Here is a 12,954-nt window from a genome sequence, read left to right on the forward strand (position 1 = left end):
TGCCATCCTGCACTAAGCAATTGTAACAGGTGTAATAATGTTGGAATGACTCCTGATTTATGCTTTCTTAACAATAAACCATTTACTCTCCTACTTTTCTTATGCCCCATCTGCCATTACGGCTAAGCAGAGTATGGATGATAAGAAAGCTCCTCCTGGTAAAGAGGACACAGAAGTCCTTCCAGAGAGGATAACTTCTTGAGGAGAGGGAAAAGGACACAGAATATCAGTGACAAGGTTGCAGACTCTCTCCTGGACCAGATGAGTTTGGAGTGAGTCCCAGGGTAGAAATTCCACTTGCTGGGTTTCCCTTGTGGTCTGTGGTAAAGAATCTTCCTTGAAATGCAGGGGACACTGGTTCGATTCCTATTCAGGGAAGATTCCACATGCCTCGGGGCAACTAGGCTCCTGTGCCACAACTACTGAAGCCTGAGTGCCCTAAAGCCTGTGCTCCTCAACAAGAGAAGCCGCCACAGTGAGAAACTCATGCCCTGCAACTAGAGAGTAGACCCCGCTTGCCACAACTAGAGAAAAGTCTGTGCAATGAAGACCCAGTGCCTAAAAAAATAAAATTAAAATTAATTTATTAAATTTAAACATTAAAGAAAATTTAATTTCTGGTTCCTTAAGGTTGGAGGATCATGAAAAAGATTAGATTAGTCAAAAATTAAGAAACTATACTTCTTTTCATGACTGAGTAACAGTATGTTAAATTTGAGACTCTGCTACATGATAACCAGCTGCTAACCTGTGAGGCTAAATTGATCATAGAAAACCACAGAAAGGTAATTTTGGATGGGGAAATAGGGAAAGAGGGACTTATCGATTATTGAGCGCCTACTATGTGTCAAGCATGTAGTAGGTACTTTATAAAAATTATTTAATCCTCACAATTTTTTGAGGTGGATATCATTCCCACTTCAGAGGTAATAAAACCGAGGCTCGGAAAGGTTGTTTTGTCCATGGTCACAAAAGTAGTTAGAAGTGGGACCAGTATTTGAACTAGGATCTGGCCATTTTCTAGGGAATGATTAGAGAGAAGTGCATCTGTGCATGCTCAGTCATGTCTGACTCTGTGACCCCCATGGATTGTAGCCCACCAAGCTCCTCTTTCCATGGGATATTTCTGACAATACTAGGGTGGATTGCCATTTCCTCCTCCAGTTTAGAGAAAAGACATTGGCATAAATTTTGTTGCTTTTACAGAAATCTTTGCCAAGATGTAAATGATCAAAATACATCATTGAAATAAAGACTTGAGATGAAAAGAAGACTAAAAAAGTATGTCTGGCATCTAAAATCAGCAAGCATTCCAGTAAAGCAGCTGGGTTAGCAGCATGACAAATTTTAGCCTACATTTTAGGTTATTCAATGTTCAACATACAAAACTAACTTAACTGAGGTTCTGGTTCTACTTAAACCATTGCTTTTATTTGAAAAATCTTGTTTTGATCAATTTTTTAAAAATAGTAATGGGAAAAGAGAAGAGTATTTTGAAATTGGAAAGGAACTTAATTTATCTATCCCAGTTTCTCTGTGTTACAGATGAGGTAACAGACCCAGAGTGAGCAAAAATTTTGCAATTATTATTTCCATTTAAACTCCCTGAGACCAGAGGCTTGGTCAGCCTGTTCCCCTCTTTATCCCAGGGCTTAGTGCAATTCAGGGTGCAGGTTACACAGTTCTCTAGAAAGTATGCAAATCCTCAACACAGCATTGCATCATGTATGGACAGCGCTTTCATCCTCGTCCACGGGAATCCACAGGGAGTGGTCACCCAGGTAATTTGCCCTTGAGGGTTTGGATTGCAGAGAGCCTTCCAGCCAAGCACTCTCTCAAGGGAAGTATTTATCATACCCAATGCCCGAACATCCTCAGCGGTAAGTCTGCAACTACCCAGCCTCAGGATTTTTAACTTGGTGACAAGATGCATTTGCTGGGTGAATACATGGAGGTTTCCACCTATGACATCATTCCAGGAAATATCCAGTTTTTCCAAGTCTGGGAGAGAAGGCAGCAAAGCAACTAGAAGTGAACACAAGAAAAGACAGATTTACATGTGGAATTTGTGATTTGTAGTAAACAGGATCCATCTGCTGCTTGTTGCTCTGTAAGAGGATAGAAGGATGGACGGGCTGACTTTCCGCACAGCAGGGCTCCCTCAGGGGTGCAACTGGAGATGTTGTGATACTACATATCCTATTTCTTGGGACCTTTTTTATTTCTGCCAAATAACTGCATTCTGAAAAGGCAGTGGTGTTTCTCTGAGATTTCATAATAATTCCTTTACTGTAGTGGAAATGGTAATTCAACTACAACTGTCACTACTGCTGTCACTACAGTGTGTATACTGGTCCTATTATTTTGCAAACCCTCTAACATCCACCACCCTGTCATTCTATTGGATCTTCAAGCTGAAGGCCTGGGGAACACTCCATTGGCCAGGACTGCTCAGACCGTGCCCATTAACTCTTTTTCCTTATCTAGATCACCTGGGTAGCACCATCTTACAAACCTCCTGTTATACCTACATGGGCCAATATGTGGAGGTTTAGACAGGCACAAAGCCTGACCAGAACCTTCTCTGAGTCTCCTCCATTGCCCATGAAAAGTGAAGCTGCTCTCCGTGAACAAAATCCTCCAAGGTTATCTTTATCTCCTGCGGCAACAAGAGTTGAGAGTGGAAATGCCAAAGTCGAGGTTGAAAGGTGTCTTTGCTTGCTTGCTTTAAGTAAATATCTTGGATGTCAAAACAGTGGCAGGATTTAGACGTTACATGGTGAGCTTCTAGAGTTACAGGCACAGCAATTCCTGACCTTCCACCATTCTGAAGAAATTCTGAACACATACTTAGGGGCAAAACTTTGTTTATGTTTTCTTTTTACCAGCATTCAAAGCATTAGTCACTTAGTCATGTCCTACCTACTCTTTGCGACTACATGTACTATAGTCCACCAGGCTCCTCTGTCCTTGGGATTCTCCAGGCAAGAATACTGGAGTGGGTTGCCATTTCCTTCTCCAGGGAATCTTCCCAGCCCAGGGACTGAACCCAGGTCTCCCACATTACAGGCAGATTCTTCACTGTCTGAGTCATCAGGGAAGCCCAAAGCATTTCAGCAATTTCATTTTGTTTACCATGAGCCTAACTTTACAAAGTACGAAAGTCTATTGAACACATTAGAAGGCAAAAAACCAGGATTCCTGGGACCCACTCTGGAAGATTTCAGTTCAGTGGGTTTGGGTTGGACTCAAGCGTCTGCATTTCCACAGCTTCTGCAAGATTCTGACACGTACACAGGCATTTGAGAACCACAGGCATGGTTACAGTTTCCTGTTAAGAGATCTGTCTCAAATGTAATGGCATGGATTTTCATTAAAATAGCCAAGGACTGACCCCCCTCACTCAAAACGCAGTTCTTTTGATTCCTCTGTTGGTAGACACATTTAATGAGATTAAATACTTGACTTAAGATATCCAAAAAAAGAGATTCTTTAAGAAGGTGATGATGGTGTTGTTGGAGAGAGGGTTCTTTGCAACCAAACTCCTACTGGAGTGTCACAAACAGTAGTTGTACTCTTGTGTAAAAAAAGATGTGAGCTGTAATCACTAGGAATGATACTTTTCATTCCACAGACAGCAACATGATGCCCCTTTAAATTCCCAGCAGGGCTTGCTTTTATGGATGAGTTTATATCCTATGCAGGAGCAGATGAATTTCAGAGAGTTAAAGGTAATTAGTAGAGAGGTAAAATTGCTCAGGGAAAACAAACTTCCCTCCTAAACTTGGGCTCAAATCTTTGAAACTTGAGGAAGAATCAATTGATTAAAAAAAAAAAAAAAATTAGCGATGTAGCTGCTCTTCCCGAATTGTCTAGGCCACCCTGCAGACCTCGGGTTACCAAGTGAGGTCGGAGTGCTTTGCCTGCTCATCTCAGCCCTCTGCGCCCTCTGTGCCTCTGGATAAGGTTGACTCCATACAGACCCGTCTCCCTGACATCCGCTGCTGTCAGCCTGCAGTTGTTCAGATCTAGACACTTGTTGACAGCCTTTCTGCCCAGCTTCTGCAGAAACCACTCGTTTTCCTCCATCCTGGATCCCAATTCTGTTTCTGAAGTGAGAGTCTTGGCTGTATGATAAGAATAAAGAAGAATTTGCTGTGAATGACAGTATTAAAGATGAGACACGTGAGAAGACAGACAACTGTGACCGAGTCCTCTGTGACACCTCAACTCAGAAGGGGACAAAACCTGACCTCTGTCCCGGTGGCTGGTGCTCAACACTGGCTGCTCTAGGGACCCCTTTCCTACAATGGAGCCTGAGGAACTCAGAGGCTCTTCTTTCATGGCCTGACCTGGGCTTCTTGCATGGAGGCTGAATCATGTTCCTAGACGAAGTGGTAAACTTGTTAGCACCGCGTTTAAGACAGCTCTGGTGAAAGGATGCACAGACATCCTTGGTGAACGCACTGCTGGGGGAGGTGCCCACATGCTGGCCTCCTAACAGGATAAACAGGGAAGGGAGAACATTGCAGTCACTCCCAACGAGCCTCAGATGGCTAAAGGGAGCACATGAAGCCCTTGCTGCTCATTTCATGCTGCTCATTCCTAGACCCTTCAACTGATAAATCCAGAGAGAGTAGTGCCTACAAGAGCTTTTGTATTTTCTCAACTTCTGCCAGAGAATATATTTAGAAAACCTCATTTGTCTTTGTTATTAAGTACTTTTTTTTTTTAGGGACATATGTAACACCCTTGCCAAGTTCCTCTGTAATAATGCTGCACTAACATGTCACTAACATTCAAAAAGATTAAATAAAAATAAAAAGCTAATTAAAAAATAAAAAAATGAAAAATAAAAAGCTATAATTTTGTGTGTATGTTAGTCTCTCAGTCATGTCTGACTCTTTGCAACTCCATGGACTATATAAATTTTATTAATTAATAATTAATAAATGTATTAACTTTATTGTTTACTACTGCATGTGTCAACATGTAAGCCACATGTGGAACATACTGTACTTTTGTAAGACAAAATGAATAAGCATGTTCAGACAGTGACTTTAATGAGGTCCTGTAGTGATAATACATATAGGGACTTCCCTGTTGGTGCAATAGTTAATAGTCCACCCTCCCACCACAGGGGGCATGGGTTCAATCCCTTGTCAGGGAACTTAAATCCTGCATGCTGTGTGGTCAGGCCAAATAAGTAAGTAAAATACATACAAACAGTATGCATACTGGAATCCATAGGAAAACATAAGTTCAGAATGTACAGTAATACTCTACTAACCCTGACAAAAAAGTATACAAATCATATAAAGAAAAAGAAGTATATTGGCATCAGGGAAAATGAAAAGATAGCAGCATTACCATAGTAGTAAATTTAGACTAAAATATTAGCAGGATAATAAAGACTCCATCTCTCTTCTGCAGTGGGTCTAGTGGCTTGCCATTCTTAAGAAAACCACCTACAGGCTGTACATCTTTGATAGGATGGTTGGTGTTGCCACATTCTACCAGCAAGAGGCAGCATCATCCTCCCACTGTTTACCTCTTCACTCTGGCCTTCAATTTTTATTATAGTAAGTTGGATACAAGGTATTTTATTTTAGGTAGGGTTGCAGATTTAAGAAAAACAAAAATACCATGTCCAATTTACCTTAAACTTCTGATAAAGGAAGAATCATTGTTTAGTAAAAGTACATCCCAAATAATGCAGGTATTTTTCTTTTTCTGACAACCCTAATTTGGGGTGGATCAGAGGAGAGTTATGGATGAGGGAGACGAGGAGGGACTGCCTCTTACATGCCAGTGAGGACAGAACATTTTGTGTACACTTGATGCGAGGAGTCGTAAGCACACTGTCTCATAGATTTGGAAGCTGAGACTCAGACTGTTAATTGGTCAGCAGCAGAGTCAAAATTTGAACCCAGAACAATCTGCTCTGAAGCCCATTATGTGTGTGTGCTTTTAAAATTTTTGTGCTTAAAGTTTTTTTCTCTGCATTGTGTCTTATGGTGCTCCTTTTTGTCTTTTAGCTTTTTCATCTCTGTAGGTTCAACATACAACCGTGCTCAAGTTCCAGCTTCACCAAGCCTTCTTTTTCTGTTTTCTCCTCAAGCCACTGTTCTGTCAATCATTTCCTTTACTGTCAAATGTTTGAAAAGAGTGGAGCGTGCTTGCTGACCCCACTTCTTCAACACAGTTACCAATTAATCCTCCACTTTCTGGTTGCCACGCTCACATGGCCAAATAAATTGCTTCTCCAAGGTCACCACCACCAATGATGGCTAGGCCATTAAGGATGGTTGTTCTCTTGATCTCTGTCCATCCCCTGCTTGACCAGGCCCTGCTTTCCTCACATGACTATCCAATCCTCTTAATTACAGGGCTTTATCAGTAACTGCCTGCCTGCTTGCCCCCTGCCCCAGCTGCTGGCTTCCCTGGTTACTGATGAGCCCACCTCCCCTATAAATGGGAGCCTCCTTCTCCTGGTGAATATCAGATTGCTGCCATGTCCTGCCCGTTGTCTGTCACACATGGTGGGGTGTGACTCCAGGACCTTTCTGTAAGATGCCCCGAACCAATGAACACTGATGCCTCTATTGCTGTCACCAGGCTTTTTCTTTGGTCTTAAGTCGGGGCAACTACAAGATTTGCAGGCCAGCGGGGTGCAGCCCAACAACCAACTGACAGATTCTGAAATCCCTTTGCAGACCACATCCTACTTGGGTGCTCTGTAATATATATTTTATATGATTGGCAAGTCCAAGGCAGCACAACTGGAAAACCTGGATCAACTCGTGGGTCCATCAGGTAAGCAAGTCATTTAACTTCTCTGAGCCTTCATTTACTCATCTATAAAATGGAAACTATAATTCCCACCTGAATCATTTATCAGGAGTGTAGTGACTTAAAGTTGCTGAACCTTCCCAGGAAGATGGCCTCTACAATACCTTTGACATGATACATACTTTGTAAACACTGTTGAATGAACAAATAGCTAAATGAGTGAATGAATGAATATTAGCTTTATAGTTCCTCAATTACCAAAATCAAGATGATAAATCTGTATCAAAACACCTAAGTATAAATATGAGTACCAGTTTTTGAGGCCCCCACACATCGTCTTACAGACCATATATATGTTTTTTTAAATCTGAAGCTCTTCCTTCAAAAAATATGTCACAGCTCAATATATATAAGAGATGAGTCAGATCTGCTACAGGTTGGCTGTTGCTACAGGAGGGCTGGTGCTTCGTGGGGGGGGGCCGGCAAAGTGACCACATATGAGCAGCTCCGTGGAGCGATTCAGGGCCTTTTCTGGCTGCTGTTCTGCTGAACCAAATTCTTGCTTCTCCAGGAGATTCTGTGAGCCAAGCAGGATCTTCTCACCTTGGTTCTTTTCCAAGTTAAACCTGGAGAGGTTGGCTTTTGTTGTTTACAACCAAGAATCCTAATATTCTCATAAAACATGATTATATGTTTGTAACGTGGGTGGTGCAGTGCAAGGAATCAAGATAACAAGCTCCTGTTATCAAGGAGCTACCTGTCTGATGGAGGAGACAGATGAGAGAGCCAGGGTCACAGTACAGAGGAAAAGTGCAAGGGTGGAGGCCAGCAGGGGTGCCAGGTGGCCCAGGGTAGAGACAGTAAATGCTTCGGTTCTTGGGATGGGTCTTGGCAAGCTTCCAAGTGAAAGCATCAGTCGCTCAGTCATGTCCAACTCTTTGCAACCCCGTGGACTGTAGCCCACCAGGCTCCTCTGTCCATGCCATTCTCCAGGTAAGAATACTGAAGTGGGTTGCCATTTCCTTCTCCAGGGGATCTTTCCAACCCAAGGATCGAACCCAGGTCTCCCACATTGCGGGCAAGTTTTTCACTGTCTGAGCTGTCAGGGAAGCCCAAGTGAAAGTGGTAGATAAATTGCACCTTAAAGATGAGTTGGAGTCAGCCAGCTGGGTGGTCAGGAGGGAGGGATAAGTGGGGGAGGGGTGCAGAGGGAGAACAGAGACACAAGGGAAGGTCTTTTATGGCACAGGGAACCATTCTGGGGGAATGTGGCCAGATCAGGAAACAGCAGGTAAATCAGAATATCAGCAGTAGAGGATGAATGTGAGGCTGGGGGAAGGCAGAGGCCATGAAGAGATATTCAGCTTACCACAAACACCATGAAGATCATGCTTGAGAGTATAGACTTTCTCTTCAAGGCAAGAAAGACTCAGTGAAGAATTTCAAACCAGTGGAAGACATCCGTGGTTTAGAAAGAGCATCCGGCGGAAGTGTGGGGGACAGGCTGGCAAGACCAGGAGGAGAGAAACCAGGTAAGAAACAGTGGAAGTGGTCCATGCAATAGACAAGAAAGCCAAGACAGCAACAGAGAAGACCAACCAGGTCCCAGAGCCATCTGGGGGACAATTCATGTAACTCCAGGGGCCGCTGAGTCTGGGGAGAAATGAAAATAGAGAGCCACACACATCTTGAGGGGCTGGTATTGGCCAGCTGAGATAACCAGCTGATCGCGCTGTTAATTTAATCATGATAATAGGTATCCATTGGGGCTTCCCAAGAATTCACTTGCTGACAGAGGAGATGCAGGTTTGATCCCTGGGTTGGGAAGATCCCCTGGAGGAGGAAATGGCAACCCAATCCAGTGTTCTTGCCTGTGAAATCCTATGGACAGAGGAGCCTGGCAGGCTACAGTCCATGGGGTTGCAAAAAAATCAGACATGACTGAGCACTACTACATGGGTATCCATTAACCAAGTTCCTAAAGCTCCAAGTCATATTTTAGAACAAATAGCAACAACTTTCTGATTACCTTCTTTTAAAGATGGACTTCTTAATTTTCCACTTTCAAAAATGTATTCAAACTGCTCACAGATAAAGTGATATTTCTGGTATTTGGTACAAATAATCTGACAGACATGGGGGTAAGTATAAATGAAATAAGACTGGCCATGGGTTGATAATTGTTAGAGGGAGGTAATCATGGGGACTTGTACTGTTCTTTTATATGTGTTTGCATGAAAAGTGTAAATGCTTTAAAAATACATTTACTCTAATAATGTATTGATGACCCTGTATATGTCATGACTTTAGAGAGATTGGCAATATTTTCATAACCCTTGAATATGTAATCTCTGTGCTGGGAACTTTCAGCTATTTAGTGTAACACAGGGAAGCAGAAGACAAGGGAGAGGGAAAGCCAAAGATATTCACCAGAGGGCAAAAAGAGGAACTTAAATAATTATGCCATAGGCATGGAATGGAATATTATGCCACTGTCAAAAGTAGGCACATGAACATCATGTAACCCTGTGAGAACTGAACAGTATAATAAGTCCCAGAAGTAGGATCACAGCTCCATGTAAGCTCAGGGGGGTTTTATAAGCTCTTCTAATTGTGCAAAGTATGTCCATTTGGCCTCTGCTACCTTGTCCTCTCTCCATCTTTTATCCTACTTCAGCATCCCTAACCTCCTGGCCAGCTCTCAAGCACTCCAGGCTCACTCCCATATTGGGCCTTTGCATTCACAGATCCCTTTGCCTGGAAAGCTACTCCCTAAAATATCTATATGGTTGGTTTCATTCATTCTACGTGGCTGACTTTCAGATCTCAGCTCAGAGTTTCTGCTACTAAATCAGAAACTCCTTCCTGCCAACTGCATCTAAAATTACCCCAGCCCACCATTCTGTCTCTCCTTAGATTGCTTATTGGTTTTCATATGACTTATCACACAAAAAGTATGCCTGCTTTTGGTTCTTTGTGTATGTAAAGTTCTCTTCTTCATGGCTATATTTCTAATAAGTGACTGGCACGTAGGAGGTACTCAATATTTGTTGGCTGACCATAGATATATGCATATGAAAAGAATCTTGAAGAGATAGCACTTTGTGTTAAAATGAAAGGAAACTGGGTATTTTTCTCTAAACCTTTCTGTGACATAATTACCTTTGATAATTTAAAAGTAAAATGAGCAAATTATTTAAAACATTTAACAAAATATATGTTTAGAACAGATTTTATTATATTAGGTGTCATTTAACTCATGTCATCTCTTTAGGGGAGAATGCTAAGTCTCTCAGTCATGTCCAATTCTTTGTGACCCTATGGACTGTAGCCCACCAGGTTCCTCTGTCTATGGGATTCTCCAGGAAAAAATACTTGAGTGGGTTGCCATGCCCTCCTCCAGGGGATCTTTCCAACCCAGGGATCGAAACTACTTCTCTTGCAACTCCTGCATTACAGGCTGATTCTTTACCTCTGAGCCACCGGAGAAGCCCTTAGGGGAGAAAATTGTTCTAAAAAATTAAGAAATAACATCTTAAGCAGAAGCTTACCAATGTCTGAGATTGTCTTCGGTGTCTTGTCCTGGGATTGGGAATCAGTTGTTTTAGGGTCAATGCTCTCTTTTCTGCTTCCAGCTTTGGGGAACCTGGATTTTGACCCCCTGATGCTCTCATTGACAAGTGGAGCCTGGGGTGTAGTTTCTCCATCTGAGGAGCTTTTCTTCCCTGTTCGACTCATGGTCAAGTTGAATAGGGTCTTTCTCAATAAGCCATCTTCCTGTGGTTTTCTGTTTTCTAGGATTTTGGAAAGAAAAGGGAATAAGACTGTCAAGCCTCTGTGAAATCCAGCTTCCCTACACACGTTTTTGTTTCCCCTTTCTGTTCTTATTGCTGGTAATGTTTAACGTAGTAATAAGAAGGACGTAACCCAGGATCCTGGAACTAACAGATGGCAGCAGATACAAATCCAAAGCAAATTTGAGTTTGAAACTTTGCCCTATTTTATTGTGAGAAACGATTCTTTAAACACCACTTCAACAAGTGCATTGAATGTGTCGATACCTTTTATATTTCAACAGTCATAGTTATCTTCTGAGAGAGATTGTATAAAAGAAGTTGGCATGCCTCTAAGCTCCCTGGCCCTTTGCAAAATTGTCACCCAGAGGAGACTGCTGCAGTGACTCCAGGTGCATCTCTTGGCACACTGTTCCTTTTCTCTTGGCATTTTCACCTTCCCTACTCAGCCCTGCACTTATTCCCATAAAAACACATCGGCAGTCAGGAATTAATTCACTCCACGAAGTGAACGTCTCTGGGCCAGATACTGTTCTTGACGCAAGAGAGTCAGTGACTAACAAGACGCAGCTTATGTTACTTAAGTCTTAACCTGATGGAAAGATGTGCCCATATGCCAATAATTACCCTGGGACAAAGGCCGTCAGGGAGGAGAGACCCCTGTGGTCAGGAAACCCACCATTGAACTAAGCCTGGCTTGGAGCATAACTCTGAGCAATGAATGACATTATCTGGGGTTTGAGATAGTTAAAAAAGAGAGGGGAAAGTGTCCCAGGCAGGAAAAATCAGTCTCACAAGCTTCCAGGTATGAAGACCTAAAGAAGCCTGGGGTTGCCTCTAGGAGAGGATTCTGGATGCCTGGAGCAAGAGATGTGGGGGCTGGAGGTTAGGGGTGGGTCTGGTGTGACTTGAGGCTCAAAATTCATGAGGGTTTAATCTATCATCCTTCCTGGGATCTCCTTACATTTTACAGGAGGATTAAAGACTTAAACAGGGTTTCCCAGGTGGCGCTAGTGGTAAAGAATCCGCCTGTCAAGGCAGAAGATCCAAGAGAGATGCTGGTTCCATCCCTGGGTAGAGAAGATCCCCTTGAGTAAGAAATGGCAACCCACTTCAGTATTCTTGCCTGGAAAATCCCATGGACAGAGGAGTCTGGCAGGCTACAGTCCATGGGGCTGCAGAGTCAGACACGACTGAGCAAAGCAACTAAGTACTAAAAACTTAAACTAAAGGGATAAAACAATAAATGGAATTTTAGATTCTGCTATTAAAGTTTAGATTCTGTCCTTAGGCTCGGGCCTAATAGATATTCTTGAAATAACGATGTTCATGGCTCCCTCCCTATAATATAGGTCTTTCTGTAATACTACATTCCAGAATGGTTCAAGAAACATTTTGCTCACAGGGGATCCTCAATGACCTTGCAGAGCCCACCTCCATGCTTGGGGGATGGAATGTTACTAATACCTAGAATACTACTTTAATTATTTCACTTATTTATTTTTGGCCCTGATCAGGGATGGAACCCATGCCCCCTGCAGTGGAAGCTCGGAGTCTTAACCACTAGACCTCCAGGGAAGTCCCCTGGAGTACTATTTCATAAGTAACAGCTAGGGGTCTTTTTTTTTTTTTTTTTTTGGTCTTTTCAAACTAGAGCAGGATTCAGCCCAGGTGTAAAGAGGAACAGACAGCCCTGGGACCAGACAGTTGTCCAGCTACAGCTCCACAGCTGACCAAGCCTCAGAAGGTTAGATGGGAGAGACCTTTAGCTTGTGAATCCAGCCACAGCCTGCAGCCGTGCCTGCCCCATTTCGATTCCACCATCTCCCAAGGGCCCTTTTCCTTTCACTGCTTCTCTGGCATCCACCCAAGATTTACCTCCATGGTCACTTTCACTCAATTTCACCTTTTGGAGGTATATACACAGCCATTCTCTGGAGAGCCATCCCAGTAAATGCTTTCCCTTTTTCTCCCCGCTCCTTAAATGTTGTGACTTCAACTCCCAAGTCTTAAGAAAACCCTGCGGGGTGGTGCTCCAGGATGTGGTCATTTACCCGCATGAAACCCCACCCAGCTGGTGTGGCCCTGCTGGGTTCTCCGTGTACACGAGGACGCTACAGAGCAGAATGGGAAGGGCCGGGAGCCAGGGAGGGCTAGAAACTACACAGAGGAAGTAACACACAGTGGGGAACGAGGAAAGCAGAAAGGAAAAGAGAGCTTCTGAGAGGCACCAGGGAATCAGAAAAGTCCCAAGTACGAGGAAGGCGGGCTTGTGGGAGCAAAGGGGAAAGCACCCGCCTCTTTCATGATACACAGTGGGTTAAGCAGTAGGTTACCATGTTCATGCTTAGGAAAGAAGTGTTTTCAA

At 43.2% G+C, this 12,954-nt stretch overlaps 1 protein-coding gene across 3 annotated transcripts in view; it reads right to left on the reverse strand.

Annotated features, from left to right (window-relative positions):
• The window catches only part of LRRC31 (leucine rich repeat containing 31), a 48,250-nt gene extending 37,605 nt beyond the window's left edge, over positions 1–10,645 (reverse strand). For all 3 annotated transcript variants that reach the window (XM_061167873.1, XM_061167872.1, XM_061167871.1), the window contains exons 1-3: positions 10,344–10,645; positions 3,984–4,127; positions 1,858–2,025 (exon numbers count right to left, since the gene is read on the reverse strand). In XM_061167873.1, the coding sequence (XP_061023856.1) occupies positions 1,858–2,025; positions 3,984–4,127; positions 10,344–10,530 (499 nt within the window). In that variant the 5' untranslated portion in view covers positions 10,531–10,645. The remainder of the gene's footprint in view (positions 1–1,857; positions 2,026–3,983; positions 4,128–10,343) is intronic.
• Between the last annotated feature and the right edge of the window lie 2,309 nt (positions 10,646–12,954).

The sequence above is a fragment of the Dama dama genome, chromosome 19 (genome assembly GCF_033118175.1).
Source record: "Dama dama isolate Ldn47 chromosome 19, ASM3311817v1, whole genome shotgun sequence".
Taxonomy (NCBI): domain Eukaryota; kingdom Metazoa; phylum Chordata; class Mammalia; order Artiodactyla; family Cervidae; genus Dama; species Dama dama.